This window comes from Hyperolius riggenbachi, chromosome 8, assembly GCF_040937935.1.
Source record: "Hyperolius riggenbachi isolate aHypRig1 chromosome 8, aHypRig1.pri, whole genome shotgun sequence".
NCBI classification, from domain to species: domain Eukaryota; kingdom Metazoa; phylum Chordata; class Amphibia; order Anura; family Hyperoliidae; genus Hyperolius; species Hyperolius riggenbachi.
The window spans coordinates 290,613,096-290,629,687 of record NC_090653.1 but is presented as its reverse complement, the minus strand read 5'-3'; the positions used below and the strand labels follow the sequence as shown (position 1 = coordinate 290,629,687).

The 16,592-nt window shown below is 42.8% G+C and overlaps 1 protein-coding gene across 2 annotated transcripts in view; it reads right to left on the bottom strand.

The window, feature by feature from the left end:
* The window catches only part of COL5A1 (collagen type V alpha 1 chain), a 468,893-nt gene that overhangs the window by 372,471 nt on the left and 79,830 nt on the right, over positions 1 to 16,592 (bottom strand). For both annotated transcript variants that reach the window (XM_068249145.1, XM_068249144.1), the window contains exon 2: positions 8,912 to 9,079. In XM_068249145.1, the coding sequence (XP_068105246.1) occupies positions 8,912 to 9,079 (168 nt within the window). The remainder of the gene's footprint in view (positions 1 to 8,911; positions 9,080 to 16,592) is intronic.

Here is a 16,592-nt window from a genome sequence, read left to right as displayed (position 1 = left end):
TATAAGTTATACTCTCAGAGGAGTGACATCACTGCTCTCCTGATATAAGTTATACTCTCAGATCAGTGACATCACTGCTCTCCTGATATCAGTTATACTCTCAGAGGAGTGACATCACTGCTCTCCTGATATACGTTATACTCTCAGAGGAGTGACATCACTGCTCTCCTGATATAAGTTATACTATCAGAGGAGTGACATCACTGCTCTCCTGATATCAGTTATACTATCAGAGGAGTGACATCACTGCTCTCCTGATATCAGTTATACTCTCAGAGGAGTGACATCACTGCTCTCCTGATATAAGTTATACTCTCAGAGGAGTGACATCACTGCTCTCCTGATATAAGTTATACTCTCAGATCAGTGACATCACTGCTCTCCTGATATCAGTTATACTCTCAGAGGAGTGACATCACTGCTCTCCTGATATAAGTTATACTCTCAGAGGAGTGACATCACTGCTCTCCTGATATAAGTTATACTCTCAGAGGAGTGACATCACTGCTCTCCTGATATAAGTTATACTCTCAGAAGAGTGACATCACTGCTCTCCTGATATAAGTTATACTCTCAGAGGAGTGACATCACTGCTCTCCTGATATCAGTTATACTCTCAGAGGAGTGACATCACTGTCCTCCTGATATAAGTTATACTATCAGAGGAGTGACATCACTGCTCTCCTGATATAAGTTATACTCTCAGAAGAGTGACATCACTGCTCTCCTGATATAAGTTATACTATCAGAGGAGTGACATCACTGCTCTCCTGATATAAGTTATACTCTCAGAGGAGTGACATCACTGCTCTCCTGATATCAGTTATACTCTCAGAGGAGTGACATCACTGCTCTCCTGATATATGTTATACTCTCAGAGGAGTGACATCACTGCTCTCCTGATATCAGTTATACTCTCAGAGGAGTGACATCACTGCTCTCCTGATATAAGTTATACTCTCAGAGGAGTGACATCACTGCTCTCCTGATATAAGTTATACTCTCAGAGGAGTGACATCACTGCTCTCCTGATATCAGTTATACTCTCAGAGGAGTGACATCACTGTCCTCCTGATATAAGTTATACTATCAGAGGAGTGACATCACTGCTCTCCTGATATAAGTTATACTCTCAGAAGAGTGACATCACTGCTCTCCTGATATACTGTAAGTTATACTCTCAGAGGAGTGACATCACTGCTCTCCTGATATAAGTTATACTCTCAGATCAGTGACATCACTGCTCTCCTGATATCAGTTATACTCTCAGAGGAGTGACATCACTGCTCTCCTGATATAAGTTATACTCTCAGAGGAGTGACATCACTGCTCTCCTGATATAAGTTATACTCTCAGAGGAGTGACATCACTGCTCTCCTGATATAAGTTATACTCTCAGAGGAGTGACATCACTGCTCTCCTGATATAAGTTATACTCTCAGAAGAGTGACATCACTGCTCTCCTGATATAAGTTATACTCTCAGAGGAGTGACATCACTGCTCTCCTGATATCAGTTATACTCTCAGAGGAGTGACATCACTGTCCTCCTGATATAAGTTATACTATCAGAGGAGTGACATCACTGCTCTCCTGATATAAGTTATACTCTCAGAAGAGTGACATCACTGCTCTCCTGATATACTGTAAGTTATACTCTCAGAGGAGTGACATCACTGCTCTCCTGATATAAGTTATACTCTCAGAGGAGTGACATCACTGCTCTCCTGATATAAGTTATACTCTCAGAGGAGTGACATCACTGCTCTCCTGATATCAGTTATACTCTCACAGGAGTGACATCACTGCTCTCCTGATATAAGTTATACTCTCACAGGAGTGACATCACTGCTCTCCTGATATAAGTTATACTCTCAGAAGAGTGACATCACTGCTCTCCTGATATAAGTTATACTATCAGAGGAGTGACATCACTGCTCTCCTGATATCAGTTATACTCTCAGAGGAGTGACATCACTGCTCTCCTGATATAAGTTATACTCTCAGAGGAGTGACATCACTGCTCTCCTGATATAAGTTATACTATCAGAGGAGTGACATCACTGCTCTCCTGATATCAGTTATACTCTCAGAGGAGTGACATCACTGCTCTCCTGATATAAGTTATACTCTCAGAGGAGTGACATCACTGCTCTCCTGATATAAGTTATACTCTCAGAGGAGTGACATCACTGCTCTCCTGATATAAGTTATACTCTCAGAGGAGTGACATCACTGCTCTCCTGATATCAGTTATACTCTCAGAGGAGTGACATCACTGCTCTCCTGATATAAGTTATACTCTCAGAGGAGTGACATCACTGCTCTCCTGATATAAGTTATACTATCAGAGGAGTGACATCACTGCTCTCCTGATATAAGTTATACTATCAGAGGAGTGACATCACTGCTCTCCTGATATCAGTTATACTCTCAGAGGAGTGACATCACTGCTCTCCTGATATAAGTTATACTCTCAGAGGAGTGACATCACTGCTCTCCTGATATCAGTTATACTCTCAGAGGAGTGACATCACTGCTCTCCTGATATAAGTTATACTCTCAGAGGAGTGACATCACCGCTCTCCTGATATAAGTTATACTCTCAGAGGAGTGACATCACCGCTCTCCTGATATAAGTTATACTCTCAGAGGAGTGACATCACTGCTCTCCTGATATCAGTTATACTCTCAGAGGAGTGACATCACTGCTCTCCTGATATCAGTTATACTCTCAGAGGAGTGACATCACTGCTCTCCTGATATAAGTTATACTCTCAGAGGAGTGACATCACTGCTCTCCTGATATAAGTTATACTCTCAGAGGAGTGATGTCACTGCTCTCCTGATATAAGTTATACTCTCAGAGGAGTGACATCACCGCTCTCCTGATATCAGTTATACTCTCAGAGGAGTGACATCACTGCTCTCCTGATATAAGTTATACTCTCAGAGGAGTGACATCACTGCTCTCCTGATATCAGTTATACTCTCAGAGGAGTGACATCACTGCTCTCCTGATATAAGTTATACTCTCAGAGGAGTGACATCACTGCTCTCCTGATATAAGTTATACTATCAGAGGAGTGACATCACTGCTCTCCTGATATAAGTTATACTATCAGAGGAGTGACATCACTGCTCTCCTGATATAAGTTATACTATCAGAGGAGTGACATCACTGCTCTCCTGATATCAGTTATACTCTCAGAGGAGTGACATCACTGCTCTCCTGATATATGTTATACTCTCAGAGGAGTGACATCACCGCTCTCCTGATATATGTTATACTCTCAGAGGAGTGACATCACCGCTCTCCTGATATATGTTATACTCTCAGAGGAGTGACATCACTGCTCTCCTGATATATGTTATACTCTCAGAAGAGTGACATCACTGCTCTCCTGATATCAGTTATACTCTCAGAGGAGTGACATCACTGCTCTCCTGATATAAGTTATACTCTCAGAGGAGTGACATCACTGCTCTCCTGATATCAGTTATACTCTCAGAGGAGTGACATCACTGCTCTCCTGGTATCAGTTATACTATCAGAGGAGTGACATCACTGCTCTCCTGATATCAGTTATACTCTCAGAGGAGTGACATCACTGCTCTCCTGATATAAGTTATACTCTCAGAGGAGTGACATCACTGCTCTCCTGATATCAGTTATACTCTCAGAGGAGTGACATCACTGCTCTCCTGATATATGTTATACTCTCAGAGGAGTGACATCACTGCTCTCCTGGTATCAGTTATACTATCAGAGGAGTGACATCACTGCTCTCCTGATATAAGTTATACTCTCAGAGGAGTGACATCACTGCTCTCCTGATATCAGTTATACTCTCAGAGGAGTGACATCACTGCTCTCCTGATATCAGTTATACTCTCAGAGGAGTGACATCACTGCTCTCCTGGTATCAGTTATACTATCAGAGGAGTGACATCACTGCTCTCCTGATATAAGTTATACTCTCAGAGGAGTGACATCACTGCTCTCCTGATATAAGTTATACTCTCACAGGAGTGACATCACTGCTCTCCTGATATCAGTTATACTCTCAGAGGAGTGACATCACTGCTCTCCTGGTATCAGTTATACTATCAGAGGAGTGACATCACTGCTCTCCTGATATCAGTTATACTCTCAGAGGAGTGACATCACTGCTCTCCTGATATAAGTTATACTCTCAGAGGAGTGACATCACTGCTCTCCTGATATCAGTTATACTCTCAGAGGAGTGACATCACTGCTCTCCTGATATCAGTTATACTCTCAGAGGAGTGACATCACTGCTCTCCTGGTATCAGTTATACTATCAGAGGAGTGACATCACTGCTCTCCTGATATCAGTTATACTCTCAGAGGAGTGACATCACTGCTCTCCTGATATATGTTATACTCTCAGAGGAGTGACATCACTGCTCTCCTGGTATCAGTTATACTATCAGAGGAGTGACATCACTGCTCTCCTGATATAAGTTATACTCTCAGAGGAGTGACATCACTGCTCTCCTGGTATCAGTTATACTATCAGAGGAGTGACATCACTGCTCTCCTGATATAAGTTATACTCTCAGAGGAGTGACATCACTGCTCTCCTGATATAAGTTATACTCTCACAGGAGTGACATCACTGCTCTCCTGATATAAGTTATACTATCAGAGGAGTGACATCACTGCTCTCCTGATATAAGTTATACTATCAGAGGAGTGACATCACTGCTCTCCTGATATAAGTTATACTATCAGAGGAGTGACATCACTGCTCTCCTGATATAAGTTATACTATCAGAGGAGTGACATCACCGCTCTCCTGATATAAGTTATACTATCAGAGGAGTGACATCACTGCTCTCCTGATATCAGTTATACTCTCAGAGGAGTGACATCACTGCTCTCCTGATATCAGTTATACTCTCAGAGGAGTGACATCACTGCTCTCCTGATATAAGTTATACTCTCAGAGGAGTGACATCACTGCTCTCCTGATATAAGTTATACTCTCAGAGGAGTGACATCACTGCTCTCCTGATATCAGTTATACTATCAGAGGAGTGACATCACTGCTCTCCTGATATAAGTTATACTCTCAGAGGAGTGACATCACTGCTCTCCTGATATCAGTTATACTCTCAGAGGAGTGACATCACTGCTCTCCTGATATCAGTTATACTCTCAGAGGAGTGACATCACTGCTCTCCTGATATCAGTTATACTCTCACAGGAGTGACATCACTGCTCTCCTGATATCAGTTATACTCTCAGAGGAGTGACATCACTGCTCTCCTGATATAAGTTATACTATCAGAGGAGTGACATCACTGCTCTCCTGATATAAGTTATACTCTCAGATGAGTGACATCACTGCTCTCCTGATATCAGTTATACTATCAGAGGAGTGACATCACTGCTCTCCTGATATCAGTTATACTATCAGAGGAGTGACATCACTGCTCTCCTGATATAAGTTATACTCTCAGAGGAGTGACATCACTGCTCTCCTGATATAAGTTATACTCTCAGAGGAGTGACATCACTGCTCTCCTGATATCAGTTATACTATCAGAGGAGTGACATCACTGCTCTCCTGATATCAGTTATACTCTCAGAGGAGTGACATCACTGCTCTCCTGATATCAGTTATACTATCAGAGGAGTGACATCACTGCTCTCCTGATATCAGTTATACTCTCAGAGGAGTGACATCACTGCTCGCCTGATATAAGTTATACTCTCAGAGGAGTGACATCACTGCTCTCCTGATATCAGTTATACTCTCAGAGGAGTGACATCACTGCTCTCCTGGTATCAGTTATACTATCAGAGGAGTGACATCACTGCTCTCCTGATATAAGTTATACTCTCAGAGGAGTGACATCACTGCTCTCCTGATATAAGTTATACTCTCACAGGAGTGACATCACTGCTCTCCTGATATCAGTTATACTCTCAGAGGAGTGACATCACTGCTCTCCTGATATCAGTTATACTCTCAGAGGAGTGACATCACTGCTCTCCTGATATATGTTATACTCTCAGAGGAGTGACATCACTGCTCTCCTGATATAAGTTATACTCTCAGAGGAGTGACATCACTGCTCTCCTGATATAAGTTATACTCTCAGAGGAGTGACATCACTGCTCTCCTGATATCAGTTATACTCTCAGAGGAGTGACATCACTGCTCTCCTGATATAAGTTATACTCTCAGAGGAGTGACATCACTGCTCTCCTGATATCAGTTATACTCTCAGAGGAGTGACATCACTGCTCTCCTGATATCAGTTATACTCTCAGAGGAGTGACATCACTGCTCTCCTGGTATCAGTTATACTATCAGAGGAGTGACATCACTGCTCTCCTGATATCAGTTATACTCTCAGAGGAGTGACATCACTGCTCTCCTGATATAAGTTATACTCTCAGAGGAGTGACATCACTGCTCTCCTGATATCAGTTATACTCTCAGAGGAGTGACATCACTGCTCTCCTGATATCAGTTATACTCTCAGAGGAGTGACATCACTGCTCTCCTGATATAAGTTATACTCTCAGAGGAGTGACATCACTGCTCTCCTGATATCAGTTATACTCTCAGAGGAGTGACATCACTGCTCTCCTGATATCAGTTATACTCTCAGAGGAGTGACATCACTGCTCTCCTGATATAAGTTATACTCTCAGAAGAGTGACATCACTGCTCTCCTGATATAAGTTATACTCTCAGAGGAGTGACATCACTGCTCTCCTGATATCAGTTATACTCTCAGAGGAGTGACATCACCGCTCTCCTGATATATGTTATACTCTCAGAGGAGTGACATCACCGCTCTCCTGATATAAGTTATACTCTCAGAGGAGTGACATCACTGCTCTCCTGATATAAGTTATACTCTCAGAGGAGTGACATCACTGCTCTCCTGATATCAGTTATACTCTCAGAGGAGTGACATCACTGCTCTCCTGGTATCAGTTATACTATCAGAGGAGTGACATCACTGCTCTCCTGATATCAGTTATACTCTCAGAGGAGTGACATCACTGCTCTCCTGATATATGTTATACTCTCAGAGGAGTGACATCACTGCTCTCCTGGTATCAGTTATACTATCAGAGGAGTGACATCACTGCTCACCTGATATAAGTTATACTCTCAGAGGAGTGACATCACTGCTCTCCTGGTATCAGTTATACTATCAGAGGAGTGACATCACTGCTCTCCTGATATAAGTTATACTCTCAGAGGAGTGACATAACTGCTCTCCTGATATAAGTTATACTCTCACAGGAGTGACATCACTGCTCTCCTGATATAAGTTATACTCTCAGAGGAGTGACATCACTGCTCTCCTGATATCAGTTATACTCTCAGAGGAGTGACATCACTGCTCTCCTGATATAAGTTATACTATCAGAGGAGTGACATCACTGCTCTCCTGATATAAGTTATACTCTCAGAGGAGTGACATCACTGCTCTCCTGATATCAGTTATACTCTCAGAGGAGTGACATCACTGCTCTCCTGATATAAGTTATACTCTCAGAGGAGTGACATCACTGCTCTCCTGATATAAGTTATACTCTCAGAGGAGTGACATCACTGCTCTCCTGATATAAGTTATACTCTCAGAGGAGTGACATCACTGCTCTCCTGATATCAGTTATACTATCAGAGGAGTGACATCACTGCTCTACTGATATCAGTTATACTATCAGAGGAGTGACATCACTGCTCTCCTGATATAAGTTATACTCTCAGAGGAGTGACATCACTGCTCTCCTGATATCAGTTATACTCTCAGAGGAGTGACATCACTGCTCTCCTGATATCAGTTATACTCTCAGAGGAGTGACATCACTGCTCTCCTGATATCAGTTATACTCTCACAGGAGTGACATCACTGCTCTCCTGATATCAGTTATACTCTCAGAGGAGTGACATCACTGCTCTCCTGATATATGTTATACTCTCAGAGGAGTGACATCACTGCTCTCCTGATATAAGTTATACTCACAGAGGAGTGACATCACTGCTCTCCTGATATAAGTTATACTATCAGAGGAGTGACATCACTGCTCTCCTGATATAAGTTATACTCTCAGATGAGTGACATCACTGCTCTCCTGATATCAGTTATACTATCAGAGGAGTGACATCACTGCTCTCCTGATATCAGTTATACTATCAGAGGAGTGACATCACTGCTCTCCTGATATAAGTTATACTCTCAGAGGAGTGACATCACTGCTCTCCTGATATAAGTTATACTCTCAGAGGAGTGACATCACTGCTCTCCTGATATCAGTTATACTATCAGAGGAGTGACATCACTGCTCTCCTGATATCAGTTATACTATCAGAGGAGTGACATCACTGCTCTCCTGATATAAGTTATACTCTCAGAGGAGTGACATCACTGCTCTCCTGATATAAGTTATACTCTCAGAGGAGTGACATCACTGCTCTCCTGATATCAGTTATACTATCAGAGGAGTGACATCACTGCTCTCCTGATATCAGTTATACTCTCAGAGGAGTGACATCACTGCTCTCCTGATATCAGTTATACTATCAGAGGAGTGACATCACTGCTCTCCTGATATCAGTTATACTCTCAGAGGAGTGACATCACTGCTCTCCTGATATAAGTTATACTCTCAGAGGAGTGACATCACTGCTCTCCTGATATCAGTTATACTATCAGAGGAGTGACATCACTGCTCTCCTGATATCAGTTATACTCTCAGAGGAGTGACATCACTGCTCTCCTGATATCAGTTATACTATCAGAGGAGTGACATCACTGCTCTCCTGATATCAGTTATACTCTCAGAGGAGTGACATCACTGCTCTCCTGATATAAGTTGTATAATACAGGATATAAGTCAGGTATAATCTTACTTGGAAAGAGTTGCTTGGTCGGGGCGCTGAGCTGGGCGCTCTTAGACACCCGGTACGCTACATCTGGTCCCTTTGTGGATTTTCGGAACGCACATAATCCTGTTGTTTTTTTTACTCCATCGGGGGAATTGTGAAAATCTAAAACCTTCAGAACGTCGGCGGGTTCACCTGAACGGGAAGAAAACACAGAAAGCGGTTAATGTTTTATATGAGTCTGATTTATCGCATTGCATACAGTAACAGAACACACATTTACAACTCCATCCCACACAGTTCAATCGCTCGCTGCTATAGATCCACGTCCGGCCTCCAAAACACAAGACTTTTATTTCAGGACTGCTGAGGTTTCACCTCTCTGAGGGCTCATTTACACTGCTGGGCAATTAGGGGACGATTGGGTCGTGATTGCTGGAGATCGACAAAGCACTAGTTCAGTGTGTCCTGACGGGAGCATTTTGACTGCAGAGGCAAGGTATGCCGCATTCCACAAGCGGTCATGCTGGAAAATGCAAACAAATGCAATTGGCGAAAAACTGGCAAGAAAAAAACTTGCAAAAATTTCACTTAGCAATTTTTATTTATGGATTTATTTATTTTTTTGTGTTTTTTTTTTTTTGGGAGGGGGGGGGGGTGTGTGTAAAACAGCCCTTATATGATAGATGCAAAGCCTGTCTAAAGCCCATTCGTATCGGGGTGACACTCTCCTGGTGTGTGTGAATTCCCTAGTGCCATGTAGAAGATAGGCCAACATCAGGGTTTCATTGAGGTGGCCATACACTGATAGATTTACGGCAGATTCCACCACCAGATAGATTTCTGTCAGATGCCTGTCCGGTCGAATCTGACAGGAATCTATCTGATGGGTGCCACACTCTAGGAACAGATTTCCAATCGAAATCGATCTAAATGCATTATTGGACAATTAGATCCAATGCAACTGTATGGGCCAGATTGACCCAGATTTTCCATCCTGTTAGATAGATCAAATTGATCGAAATCGATCAAAATCGACCACAAATCGATCAATAGATTTAATAGAATCGATTTTAAATTGATCGATCAATTGAGAGCTGAAATCGACCAGTGTATGGGCCCCTTTAGAGAAAGCCAATAAAGGGGCCCATACACTCAGCCGATATTCTGGCGACCGATCGATCAAAATCGATCGATCGATTGCAAATCGGTTGGCCAATCGACCGATCGACGGCCGATTTCGATCGATTTCGATGGATTTCCATCGAACTAGCAGGGTGGAAAATTTAGGTCGATCTGATGAGATTGCTTATCAGTTTGCATTGGCCTTAATGGAAATCTGATGGCAAAAAAATGCCATCAGATCGAATTTCAATAGATTTCAAACAGAAAACTATTGGAATTCTATCCTGGTAAAAAATGTTCTAAAAACACATCAGATAGATAAGAAATCCATCTGATGATCTATCTGCAGCTAATCTGACGAGTGTATGGGCACCTTAAGATATAAATAATTCCAGTTATCTGTGACAACTCAAAAGAGGCTGCTGATATGGAAGCTGCCATATCTACAGTATTTCCTGTTAAACAATATCAGTTGCCTGACAGCCCTGCTGATCCTCTGCCTCTAAAGGTGGCCATACACTTATAGATTTGCAGCAGATTCGACCATCAGATAGATTTCTGGCAGATGCCTGTCGAGTTGAATCTGACAGGAATCTATCTGATGTGTGACACACACTAGGAACAGATCTCCAATAGATTTCAGAATGAAATCTATTGGAAATAGATCTGAAATGCATTATTGGACCATTAGATCCAATGCAACTATAACGGCCATTGGCTATTGGCTGGCAGCAGATCGAACTAGATTTTCCACCCAGTCAGTTAGATCAAATCGGCTGCAAATCGATCGATTTGCTAATTTGATAGAATCAATTTCCGATCAAATCCATCCATGAAATCGACCAGTGTAAGGGCTCCTTAATACTTTTACCCACAGCCCCTGAACAAGCATGCAGCAGATGTGCAGGTGTTTCTGACTGTAGTGTGACTGGATTAGCTGCATGCTGGTTTCAGGTGTGTGATTCAGACACTACTGCAGCCACAGAGATCACCAGGTAACTGGTATTGTTTCAAAGGAAATCAATTTGGCAGCCTCCATACACCTCTCATTTCAGGAGTCTTCTAAAGAACAACTGAAGTGAGAAGAATATGTAAGTTGCCAAATGTAATTGCTGTTAAACAATACCAGTTGCTTGGCTGTCCTGCTGATCTATTTGGCTGCAGTAGTGTCTAAATCACACACCTGAAACAAGCATGCAGCTAATGCAGTCACACTACAGTCAGCACATCTGCTGCATGCTTGTTCAGGGGCTATGGCTAAAAGTATTAGAGGCAGAGGATCAGCAGGGCAGCCAGGCAACTAGTATTAGTATTAGTAGTAGGAAATAAATATGGCAGCCTCCATATCCCTCTCACCTCGGGTGTGCTTTAACCACTTACTGACAAGATGACGCATTACAACATCCTGTTGAAGCCTGTTAATGGCTCCAGGACGGTTTAATGCATTGCTCGCTCCCGCCGCCGCTGTGCACATATGCGCGCCTCCCCCGCCAACATAAATAGTTGCCAGTTGCCTTAGGGACTTAGCTACTTAATCTATATTTTATGAGGGTATATTACTATTACTTTACTACATAGGGGCTTGTAATTATGGAACAAAAAGGCAGTCGCCATACATTGTCATAAGGGCATCAGTTAAACAGTCTAATAATTGGGACAAATGGGCAAATACAATGTGTGGGTTTTATCAACAGGATAATGTTTTATTGTAAACCTATAACGGCCAACACCTGAGAAATAATGATTTTTTTCCCCATTAAAATGCATTTAGAATTAAAAAAATTCTTGCCAAAACGTACTAAAGGTATAGATAATTTTTTTGCGATAAGTAGTAATAAAGTTATTGGTGAATAAAATGGAGGAGCACTGACAGGTGTAAATTGCTCTTGTCCGTTAGGGTAAAAAACCCCATGGGTTGAAGTGGTTAATACATATTTATTTGGACAGTTCTAGATTGCAGTTTGAAAAAAATGTATACATTTGCCTTGAGAACCAATTTGAACATTGAAACGTGAAACGAGAGCGCAGAGTTCACTTCCTCCTTAAATAGTACTTCTGTGTAACCTGACAGGAGGATTGGGGACCAGGTTTCGGTGACCCCTGTTAGGAGAAGTTTGCCCCTTGAAATGAGGGCAGTGTGTATACAGAGGATCGCATTATGTGAAATGTTTATTTGTGGCTATTGGGACGGCGCCAATTCCCACCGCCTGGCCCAGAAGACGGTCATCCGCTGACGTCCTGCGAATTCTCGTCGTTTTACAGCGGACCGCCTGCTGGTCGCAGAGCTCGCCGCGGCCTCAGAGATGAAAGCAGACGCGTGGGGGAGGGGGTGACCAAACCGAATCCCGCGCTCATCCTGGACGCTCTGTACCGCCTTGAATAGTAAATAACCCCCCTCCATGACCACCACACGACAACAACCTCATTCACTGCTGTTTGTGACAGTGTCACTGCAGTCAGCGGCGAATAGTCACTGGCGTTCAACGGATAAAATACATTCTCTTAAAGTGACACTCAAGTGAAAAAAACCCTTATGATAGAATGAATTGTATGTGTAGTACGGATAACGAATAGAGCATTCGTGGCAAAGAAAAGAGTCTCATTTTTATTTTCAGTTATATAGCTTTTTTTTGTTTGTTTTTTATCACTTTGCATCATTCTCCAATATTTGCAGTTTCCAAACTACACCCTCTATTTTATCTTCTTGCCGACCACTCCACGCCAATTGGCATAAACGCGCCCCACCCCCAGGACCGTTCAACGCCAATCGGCATGAAGTCCTGGGGGCGGAGACTGCAGGGGATCGCGCGCGCCGATGCTCCGTCACCAGCTGGGAGACTGTTACGGTGAAATCGCCATCCATTTACATGGTACGGCGCTGCGATCTATGGGGATAGTAGCGCTGTACTGGGGACAGCCGTGTGACATGGCTGTCCCCTTCGGACCAACAGGAGTGATCGCTGTCATTGGCTGGCGGGGGGAGGGAGGGTGGAGGAAAAAAGGAAAATTTATAAAAAATAAATAAATATGTATAAATAAAAAAACAAACAAACATGCTGGCAACAATCAGAGCCCACCAACAGAAAGCTCTGTTGGTGGGCAGTAAAGCGGGAGGGGGGGGGGGGGGTCAATTGTGTGCTGAGTTGGATGGCCCTGCTGCGAGCCCTTAAAGCTGCAGTGGCCTAATTGGTGAAAAGTAGCCTGGTCACTAGGGGGGGTGTAAGCCTACGGTCCTTAAAGGACCTCTGTCGCGAAATTTCTTAAAATTTAAAATACATGTAAACATACACAAATAAGACGTACATTTCTTCCAGAGTAAAATGAGCCATAAATTACTTTTCTCCTATGTTGCTGGCGCTCACAGTAGGTCGTAGAAATCTGACATTATTGACAGATTTTTGGACTAGTCCATCTTCTCATGGGGGGTTCTCAGGGTTTTCTTTATTTTCAAAAGCACTTAGTGAATGGCAGTTGCTCCGTCCAACTGCTAAAAAAGTGTGCAGCGAGCAGGGAAGCTGGCCAGCATCATTGTATTAATTTTTTTTAGAGAAGGTCTTTATAAAGAATAAAGGCCATTCTGAGAATCCCCCATGAAGAGATGGACTAGCCCAAAACCTGTCGGTAATGTCAGATTTCTACTACCTACTGTAAGCGCCAGCACCATAGGAGAAAAGTAATTTATGGCTCATTTTACTCTGGACGAAATGTACTTCTTATCTGTATGTGTTTTACATTTTAAGATTTTCACGACAGTTCCTCTTTAAGTAGTTAAGCTATAAAACAAAGCAAAATAATGACCCTTTGAACTTTCCAGCAGTAAAACCTTATCTCAAGCAGTTTCTTGGCTGTTTGAGTGCCTCAGAAAACAGGACTGTCTAAAACCTACACAGTACAATTTTCGATCAGATAGACGGATCTATTAAATAGATCTAATAAGAAATTGCATCGTGTGTAGATGTCCAAATTGTTTCAGATCAATTTTGGATTAATAAGTACCCAAAACCTATTGCAAAATCAAACGCAATCCAACATGTTGGAAAAAATCTATCTGGTAGGTAAATCTAACAGAAAATCAGCATTAGACCCAGGATGAGTCAAGAGCTCAAAGAAGCTCTTTTGCATAGGTAACAGCTAAAGTTTCTTAACTCTTATACTTTACATACCGAGGGTAGTAGAGATCAGCACACACTGCAGCTAGTTTACTATCAGTACAGGCACAGAGTAATAGCTTATACTGTACATACTGGAGGTAGCAGAGATCAGCACACACTGCAGCTAGTTTACCATCAGTACAGGTACAGAGTAACAGCTTATACTGTACATACAGGGGGTAGCAGAGATCAGCACACACTGAAGCTAGTTTACCATCAGTACAGGCACAGACTGACAGCTTACACTGTACATACTGGAGGTAGCAAAGATCAGCATACACTGCAGCTAGTTTACTATCAGTACAGGCACAGAGTAACAGCTTATACTTTACATACCGAGGGTAGTAGAGATCAGCACACACTGCAGCTAGTTTACTATCAGTACAGGCACAGAGTAATAGCTTATACTGTACATACTGGAGGTAGCAGGGATCAGCACACACTGCAGCTAGTTTACTATCAGTACAGGCACAGAGTAACAGCTTATACTGTACATACTGGAGGTAGCAGGGATCAGCACACACTGCAGCTAGTTTACCATCAGTACAGGTACAGAGTAACAGCTTATACTGTACATACTGGAGGTAGCAGGGATCAGCACACACTGCAGCTAGTTTACCATCAGTACAGGTACAGAGTAACAGCTTATACTGTACATACTGGAGGTAGCAGAGATCAGCACACACTGCAGCTAGTTTACCATCAGTACAGGTACAGAGTAACAGCTTATACTGTACATACAGGGGGTAGCAGAGATCAGCACACACTGAAGCTAGTTTACCATCAGTACAGGCACAGACTGACAGCTTACACTGTACATACTGGAGGTAGCAAAGATCAGCATACACTGCAGCTAGTTTACTATCAGTACAGGCACAGAGTGATAGGTTATACTGTACATACTGAAGGCAGCAGAGATCAGCACACACTGCAGCTAGTTTACTATCAGTACAGGCACAGAGTAACCGCTTATACTGTACATACTGAAGGCAGCAGAGATCAGCACACACTGCAGCTAGTTTACTATCAGTACAGGCACAGAGTAACCGCTTATACTGTACATACTGGAGGTAGCAGAGAACAGCACACACTGCAGCTAGTTTACTATCAGTACAGGCACAGGGTAATAGCTTATACTGTACATACTGGAGGCAGCAGAGATCAGCACATTCTGCAGCTAGTTTACTATCAGTACAGACACAGAGTAACACCTAATACTGTACATACTGAAGGCAGCAGAGATCAGCACATACTGCAGGTAGTTTACTGTCAGAACAGGCACAGAGTAACCGCTTATACTGTACATACTGGGGGTAGCAGAAATCAGCACACACTGCAGATAGTTTACTATCAGTACAGGCACAGAGTAACAGCTTATACTGTACATACTGGAGGTAGCAGAGAACAGCACACACTGCAGCTAGGTTACTATCAGTACAGGCATGGAGTAACAGCTTATACTGTACATACTGGAGGTAGCAGAGATCAGCACACGCTGCAGCTAGTTTACTATCAGTACAGGCACAGATAACAGCTTATACTGTACATACTGGAGGTAGCTGAGATCAGCACACGCTGCAGATAGTTTACTATCAGTACAGGCACAGAGTAACAGCTTATACTGTACATACTGGAGGTAGCAGAGAACAGCACACACTGCAGCTAGTTTACTATCAGTACAGGCACAGAGTAACAGCTTATACTGTACATACTGGAGGCAGCAGAGATCAGCACACGCTGCAGCTAGTTTACTATCAGTATAGGCACAGAGTAACAGCTTATACTGTACATACTGGAGGTAGCTGAGATCAGCACACACTGCAACTAGTTTACTATCAGTACAGAAACAGAGTAACAGCTTATACTGTACATACTGGAGGCAGCAGAGATCAGCACACGCTGCAGCTAGTTTACTATCAGTATAGGCACAGAGTAACAGCTTATACTGTACATACTGGAGGTAGCTGAGATCAGCACACACTGCAACTAGTTTACTATCAGTACAGAAACAGAGTAACAGCTTATACTGTACATACTGGAGGCAGCAGAGATCAGCACACACTGCAGCTAGTTTACTATCAGTACAAACACAGAGTAACAGCTTATACTGTACATACTGGAGGTAGCAGAGATCAGCACACACTGCAGCTAGTTTACTATTAGTACAGGCACAGAGTAACAGCTTATACTGTACATACCGGAGGCAGCAGAGATCAGCACACACTGCAGCTAGTTTACTATCAGTACAGGCACAGAGTAACAGCTTATACTGTACATACTGGGGGCAGCAGAGATCAGCACACACTGCAGCTAGTATACTATCAGTACAGGCACAGAGTAACAGCTTATACTGTACATACTGGAGGTAGCAGAGATCAGCACATGCTGTAGCTAGTTTACTACCAGTACAGGCACAGAGTAACAGCTTATAC